General features: G+C 40.7%; 1 protein-coding gene across 2 annotated transcripts in view; it reads right to left on the bottom strand.

The window, feature by feature from the left end:
* The window catches only part of ctnnbl1 (catenin, beta like 1), an 86,467-nt gene that overhangs the window by 39,031 nt on the left and 38,867 nt on the right, over positions 1 to 8,569 (bottom strand). For both annotated transcript variants that reach the window (XM_046057517.1, XM_046057516.1), the window contains one exon: positions 4,729 to 4,910. In XM_046057517.1, coding sequence (XP_045913473.1) covers positions 4,729 to 4,910 — 182 coding nt within the window. The remainder of the gene's footprint in view (positions 1 to 4,728; positions 4,911 to 8,569) is intronic.

The following is an 8,569-nucleotide window of genomic DNA, read 5'->3' on the forward strand; positions in this document are numbered from 1 at the left end:
CTGCATGGATGTCGTCCCAGAAGGAAGCCTTTTCTAAAGATGATGCACAAGAAAGCTCGCAAACTGAAGACAAGCAGACTAAGGACATGGATTACTAGAACCACGTCCTGTGGTCTGATGAGACCAAGATAAACTTATTTGGTTCAGATGGTGTCGAGCATGCGTGTGTCACAGCAACCAGGTGCCACGAACCACCAGGGAACCATGAATGCCAACATGTACTGTGACAAACTGAAGCAGAGCATGATCCCCTCCCTTTAGAGACTGGGCCGCAGGGCAGTATTCCAACTTGATAACGACCCCAAACACACCTTCAAGACGACCACTGCCTTGCTAAAGAAGCTGAGGGTAAAGGTGATGGACTGGCCGAGCATGTCTCCAGACCTAAACCCTATTGAGCATCTGTGGGGCATCCTCAAACAGAAGGTGGAGGAGAGCAAGGTCTCTAACATCCACCAGCTCCGTGATGTCGTCATGGAGGAGTGGAAGAGGACTCCAATGGCAACTTGTGAAGCCCAAGAGGGTTAAGGCAGTGCTGGAAAATAATGGTGGTCATTTTGCTTTTGTTTTTTCTGCAGGTGCAGTTTGTGATTGGAGCAGCTATTAACAGCGCAGCCCAGTAAGGCTGGTTGCTGATTTGCAGGTAATATGATGTCTAGCCATCCACTGAAACTGGGCTATATTTTGTTTATTTCTTTATATGTCTAAATTGCATATCAAATGCTTGTGAAACTAAAGTTGTGACAATATTTATAGTCATCATAGTTGTGACAATAAGATGTAGTAAGTTCAACAGGTCATATTTGCTAGTAAAAGGAGTACAAAAGCAGTTAAAATTGTATATGTTTTACTTCGACTGCATCGTTATTTAATGGGTAGTAATGGGTACCTGTCAAGTTACTGTCAAGTTTACAAAGTTGGCTATGAAGTATGCTTATGCTAGGGGGTTTCACAATGAACACAGCACTAAAACAATTAGACTCTAAGCAAGGGATGTCAAGAAATAGAGCTGCTGAATTAAAAGGCCCGCATCATACTGATTTACTCCTCCTCCTTACTCACAAAAAATACTCTATAGTCTCTACACAGTGCCAGCATACAACATGTGAACACGTCAAATGCTAACACCAAATCTGAAGGAGAACATCTTTTGGTCCCTTTTATGTCTTCCCCCTTGTGCCTGTAGGTTTCAGCATTAGGTCACCTTTCACCTAGAACAACAAATCTATCTGATGTTTAGACTCCAGTACTCTAATCTGTGGAGCCAGTGAGTTCTTGTAAACATTCTTCCAGGACTCAACCTTGTAAGATTCACAGAGAACACTGATATCTGCTAGCCTGACGCCTGAGCTGCTGTTTCTAACTAATCAGTCTATTGTTGTCTCCCTGACAAGGACAAGTACATGTGAGAAATACCTAAAGCTATAATGTCAAACACTTATGGGATCAGTTACATTACTCTAAGCTAGACCTGTCTTACCTTTCCCTGTTACATCAATTAAGACACTTGAGAAATATTCTTAACACATAGTAGGGCTGCAGCTAAGGATGATTTTAGTATGTGAAGCTTCTATAGATTATTTCAACGATTCATCTATGAGTCGTTTAAGAAGTACTTTTGTTTGGCGGCGGCAATGCCCCCACCCCCCCGGTAACGGGATCAGCTGTGCAAGTTTATAGGTGATAGATATTTATTGGACCTTTTGGAAATCGGAAATTCATAGTGTGTCATACATCAAACATCAGACCAACAACCAGACAGCTGCTTTACAAGCACAAACATCACCCAGGTGCTCTACAAGTTATACTAAAGGCTCGTGCAGACTACACGATATTCAGCGTCGTTCACACGGCTGCAGTCTTGAAGTCGTTGTGCATTCACACTACCTGACTGATAGGTGACAGGGGGTCACACACTACAGGAGCTGACAGCCGTTCTGTTACCCGACGCTGGTCGCCAAGCCACTTTTATCAAGAAAACACACAAATGTGAAACGGGAAATGAGCAATCCTGCACACGAAACAGCTGTTTGTTATTATAAAAATGGCGATTATAAAGACAAAGACTCTGGGTGAAGGATGGATTAGCACACGCAGGTAGCAGGAAACGTCTGAGCTACAGAGAGAGCTACAGGTGAGTTAAAAGGTGCAGCTCCTGACACCCAGTTATCTCCTGACTGTGAGGTTAAAACTCACGGGCCAAAAAGGAGAACAACAAACGCAAGTGTGCACATTTTCAGCTGAGGACTGCGGCTTACTTTGGCTTCAACTCGACAATCAATCATGATTTCAGTAAAAAGCTAAAGTTGCTGTTACCTTGTCTGTGGTCCGCTGGCAGAACACCGTCGTGCTGTTGCAGAGGCGACATAAGGTGGACAGACGGTAACATTACAGAGTTGTTGTTTTCTTTAGCTTGAAATAATCCCACACTTTGGACACTTTCTTCTTTGTCTCTCGCTGTTTTCTCTCTCTCTCTCTCAGCGTAAGCACGATGTGCGACAGTAATAAATGTCCGTGTGAAACAGTTTGCTAAATAGTTATATGGATTAAACAAAGCATCGATGCAAAGAGTTTGTGTCGATGCATTTTATTAATCGATTTGGTCGATGAATCGTTTCAGCCCTACTCCATAGATCATCATACTGTGGATCTCTAGATATAGCTTTGATTGAGAAATATGCACATATTCAGACTTGCCAAATCTTCCAGGCAGACAGATCCTTCAGGGTGGATCTCCATATCTCTTTTCAAAGCCTGTCTTTTAAGTGCATGTCTGCCTTGCCAGGGGCTTCAACACAGGTGGGAATGGTTTAACTGTTAGGAGGAGTTATATTCCCTACTCTTTCTCCTGCTGCCTGAGGAGGTCAAAGGTTAATTCATCCACTCAATGTGTGAGACAGGACACAATAGAGGACAATTTGTTCTCCTCTGTAGGGATGGGAAGCCCCACCGGATGAATCAGGAGGGGTTCCACATTTTGTGCGTAGGTAATCACACAAAGAGCAGGGAGATGGACAGGGCCTCTTTTTCTTTGATTCTCTACACTTTTTTTATTATCTCGCCCTGTATCACATGGACATCCTATCTTTTACTCTCTCTGGCTCTTGTTTGCCCTTCCTATCTCTCACTCTAAGACAAGAGAGGTTTGAGAGCGCAGGCAGAAAAATCAATCAAGATTGGATTGATAGTGTAAACTGACAGGCCAAAGAGGCAGCAAACCGTGATACATGAGAAGATTAGGATAGAGTGTGTCTGCAGGAAATGGGTGTGACTACACATTGCAGAAAACTAAAAGCAGGGGAAGCAAGACCCAATGGTGATTAGTGCAATTGCCTTAATGAGCAATCAACAATCTCCAGATTTACTTGACAAATAATAATAATTATTATTTAATAATTGTGACATTTGGAGGACATTAGAACAATATCCTTAAAACTCATCTACACAATGAATCCCTTAGACATTATCATATTTTAAAGTTACTGTTGTAATGTTACATGGAACCTTTTGAATGAATATTAAAGCTAGTTTGCAGATCAGGTTTGAGGAAAATTTGGAATAGTAGATGGTCTGGGGCTGTTTGGCTGCTTCAGGACCTGGAAGACTTGCTGTGATAAATGGAACCATGAATTCTGCTGTATACTAAAAAATCCTGAAGGAGAATGTCCGGCCATCTGTTCGTGAGCTCAAGCTGAAGCTCACCTGGGTTCTGCAGCAGGACAATGACCCAAAACACACCTGCAAGTCCACCTCTGAATCGCTTAAAACAAACAAAATAAGACTTTGGAGTGGCGTAGTCAAAGTCCTGACCTGATTGAGATGTTGTGGCATGACCCTAAAGAAGCGGTTAAGCCTCGAAAACCCTCCAAAGTTGCTGAATTACAGCAATTCTGCAAAGATGAGTGGGCCAAAATTCCTCCACAGCCTGTAAAAGACTCATTGCCAGTTATCGCAAACGCTTGATTGCAGTTGTTGCTGCTAAGGGGGGCCCAACCAGTTATTAGCCTTAGGGGGCAATCACTTTCCACACAGGGCCATGTAGGTTTGGATTTTTTCCCCCTTAATAATAAAAATCTTCATTAAAAAACGCATTTTGTGTTTACTTGTGTTATGTTATATTTTAATATTTCAATTTGTTTGATGATCTGAAACATTTCAGTGTGACTAACATGCAAAAAAATAAGAAATCGACAAATACTTTTTCACACCACTGCAGTATAATAATGGCCTTAGTGGAGCTTTTTCGTTCATTGCGGCTCCGTCTGGCTGGGGAGCAGCTGCTCTAGAGTGACGTCAAAGTTGCATCACTTCCGATCTGAGTGTCCAGACTGAAGTTGCATTCCAAAAAATGCGACTATAGCTGCTATAGGATTTGTACCACATATGAAAGTGGCCCAAATCCGAACTGGAAAAGATCATCATATCATGTGACTTCGGCCGTTCACAATGTCAGAAAAAAAAAAAAAAAAAATCAGATCTGAGCCACATATGAACTATGGAAATAAAAAGCCAAATAATTTTTTCCATTGTATTTCTGGAATCCATTGATCTCAAATGTGTCATTATCAGTGCTTTGTTTCCTTTGTATGTTTGTTATGACATTGAATTTGTTTTTGACCACTTTTACTTCTTGGCAGGGTCACAAGACAGGACAAAACAGGGTGACAGGTTTCCAACCTTTGTTAAGAAATATTGTCTGCTGTTGCCTTGTTCTAATTATTGACTGACCTTCATGTTCTTTCTCTGAAGCACCACTTTTCTTCATCTTCTTGGGGGTTTTCATGAAAAGTGGAAAGATGGTTCTTAAGCCCAGGATGTCTACAAACTTGTGGCAATTATCTGCTCCCTCTGGTCCAATCATCCCATGGTCCAGGACCTTCAGAGCACTGGTACGAGACATTTTCTTTTCTCTGCAGAAGAGAGAGGAAACAATGCTGAAGTTAGAGATACTAATGTTGTTTCAATAGATATAAAGAACACACACATTTCCAATAAAGTACAAAAGGTATGTCTACAGTTAAGATAGCTGCCATCAACCTTTGTATTTTGAGTGAACTGGTAAGACAACACTATTTCATTTATTTATTTTTACATATCATCACATACACAACATTGAGTTCATTTATAATAGTTTAGTTGATACTGTTAGCCCATCAGAGTCCAGTATACTGTAAATGAGGACTCTGATGGAATCCAATAAATATTAAAGGTCAGGGTGTAATATTTAGGAGGATCTATTGACAGAATGCAATACATACACGTATTATTTATGTATTTATTTTGGCATGTCCAAAATTATTCATACCCATCTCAATAATCAATCGAAAAGCCTTTATTGGTTATTACAGCAATCAAACCCTTGCTATAATTGCTGACCAACTTTCTGCATGTCTCCACTGGTATTTTTGCCCATTCAACTTTGGCAATAAGCTCCAACTCTTTCAGGTTGGAGGGTCTCCTTGCCATCACCCTGATCTTTAGCTCCCTCCACAGATGCTCAATGGGATTTAAGTCAGGACTCTGGCTGGGCCACTGCAAAACATTACTGTTTTTGTCTGCTAACCATTTCTTCACCGCGTTTGCTGTGTGTTTTGGGTCATTGTTGTGCTGAAATGTCCACTGGTCCCCAAGGCCAAGCTTCTCTGCAGACTGCCTGATGTTGTTGAGAATTTTGATGCATTGCTCCTTTTTCATGGTGCCGTTTACTGTGATTAGGTTCCCTGGTACACTGGCTGAAAAACAACCCCAAAACATTATGTTCCCACCACCATGTTTGACAGTGGGGATGGCGCTTTTTTACGGGTGAAGGCTTCTCCTTTTTTACGCCAAATGAAGGCTACATCATTGTGGCCAAACAATTACATTTTTGTTTCATCTGACCATAAAACAGAAGACCAGAAGTCTTCTTCTTTGTCCAGATGAGTATCTGGAGAAGTGGTGTCCTCCTTGGTCTGCGTCCGTTGAACCCAGCGGTGTGCAGTGTCTGTTGTACTGTCTGACTTGAGATGTTGCCACCAGCAGAGCCCAGATTCATCAGGATGGCCCTTGGTGGTGATCCTTTGATTCTTTTTTACCTCTCTCACTATCTTCCTGGCCAGCACAGGTGTCACTTTTGGCTTCCGACCACGTCCTCTGAGATTTTTCACAGTGTGGAACATCTTGTATTTTTTAATAATACTTATTACTGTACTGTAGCCACTGGAACTTCAAAACATTTAGATATGGTCATATAGCCCTTTCCTGACTTGTGGCCAGCCACAATGCGCAGCCGCAGGTCCTCAGTGAGCTCCTTTGTCTTAGCCATGACTTTCCACAAACCAACAGCAGAGAGCTTCTGATTTTCACCTGTTGAGTTGATTAAAACAACTGTTCCCAATGACTCAGGGTAATTTTTTAAATTTTGATTATCTTAGAATGAGACATTTCTATCTAAAACACCGCGGGTCTTCTTACATGGACATCGCCATGTTGTGCCGCCGTGTTTCTACAGTACCCCACATGGACAAATGGCTGAATGTACCTTTAACTAAACTACAAAGAAAACTATTTTCATCATGAGCCACACAATCTCTTACACAAAATCATGGAAACTAAAGAAATGCTCAACTTAAAAAATAAACAAAAAAATAACAAAAACAATTGTTTCCATGTTAATTCTGAACACCTGTTTCATGTAATAAACTACTAAATACAGTTTTCCATCATCAAAGCATTGGCATGATAAGGGACACCAACTGATTCCCTCTCGGTCATCCCCCCAGCCCATGCCTCCTCTCAGGAAATGTAGCCGTCTGTCACTGTGTCACTTCCTCCATTCCCACCAATGACAGATAACTGTGTTTATCTCAGAGGAGGGTCACATATTTCAGGCAGTTGAGTCTGGTTCTCCAGACAGACACAATATATATGATGGACGGATAGAGGGGCCAGGGGAAGCGATACACAGAGTACTTTCCAAGGAAAACTAGGCAATTCAGCTGGTAGACAGCTGACTTAACTCAACTACGCCGCTGTTAACCCAAAATGTGGATGCCTAGTGGGTACTAACGTGACAGCAGCAGGTTTACGATTAGACTCACATTCTAAATAAGACTGAATGAAAGATGGGCCCTGGCTGAAAGTTTATTAACCTGTGCTGACTGACGTGATCAGACTATACACCCCATAGTCTGACCAAAATATTCTCAAATGTGATCAGAAAATGGCAACATAAAAGGCTGTGGAGCCTTTTATGTTGCCAAGATAGTACAAAAAAATCAGAAATCATTAGATACATGTTTATGATTTTTTAACTGTTTTAGAAGTTGGTTGGAAGAGTTTATCGATTTCATAGGGATGGAAAGAGGTACCGCCACATTAAGGCATCTTGATCGGAGCTTACAGGAAGAATGGGATACAATAAAGTCATATTTGAACTCCTTACTGGATTGTGTGTAATGGTGTATAATACGATTACAACACTACAATAAGAAGATTGTCAAGGATCTTTTTCTCATATTCCTTTGTTTGCTTTTGTGCACATATTCTGTGTTTTTTTTGTAGGTAATTTGTCTATGCAGTGTGTATGTATGTAATGTACTGTGTGTGTTTAATGGCCAGTCTGTAAAATATTTTGAATTAGAAGAAAAAAGGTTTTTTAACTACTGGTCTCTTAGTCACCATGGATTAAGTATATGGTTATTTTACAGATATGTCTATAAAAATGGCTGTGGTACCTCTCAATTTTAGGAGGAGGTGTCAAAAAAATTTTGCAGACAGAAAGAAAGAGCATTAAAGGGGCACTCCAGTAATTTATTACTGCACTTCCATAAAGTTGGGGGACAGTTTTTAGATTTAAAAAAAGAATGGTCATAACTGAAGCCTATATATCCTGACAGTGTGAGTCAAGCTCCACAATATCTCGATTCTATATTTCCCATGTTGGAATTCAAAAGCATCTTTATTTACACAATCTTTTACTATCTAGCGAACGTTCACATCTTTATCCAACACCTCCAATGTGTAATGCAAGATTTCTGTTAAACATTTGAAGTCTGAAGCCCAATCTGAGAAAAGTCTGATAACATCACTACAATCAGGGTTATTTTCTCAGAAAGCACCCTCCAGAGGCACAAAATACATTATACAGCTATTTTCACAGACTGAGTAGTAGTTCCTGTTAAGAGTAAACTGACCTTTATTTGCAAAAATACAGTGGAGTATCTCCTTAAAACTCAAACAGGTTTGGGTTGTGTGTGCTTCTGTAACATTGTTCTACTTCCTTTTGGATAGATTTTCATAAGGATTGTCTGTGTGTTTTTTTATTATAAAAGAAAATTCCCAAAAACATTTTTTCAACTGGTGTTTTGAATGTGTGATCTTAAATGATCTGGTATTTAAGCTTGTATGATACTGATGAAGTATACAGTATATTATAATGGGCAAAACAACTGTAGTAGTTATGACATACAATGCAAACTTCAGGCTCCAAAGCTCCTCCCTAGCTGACATGCACCTACTAAAAAATGTAGGGGCTACAGCGCCTACTGAGATGCAGCATGGGGACAGCTTGGGCTGCTTCTGTTTTCTC

This window comes from Micropterus dolomieu, linkage group LG08 (genome assembly GCF_021292245.1).
Source record: "Micropterus dolomieu isolate WLL.071019.BEF.003 ecotype Adirondacks linkage group LG08, ASM2129224v1, whole genome shotgun sequence".
Lineage (NCBI taxonomy): Eukaryota > Metazoa > Chordata > Actinopteri > Centrarchiformes > Centrarchidae > Micropterus > Micropterus dolomieu.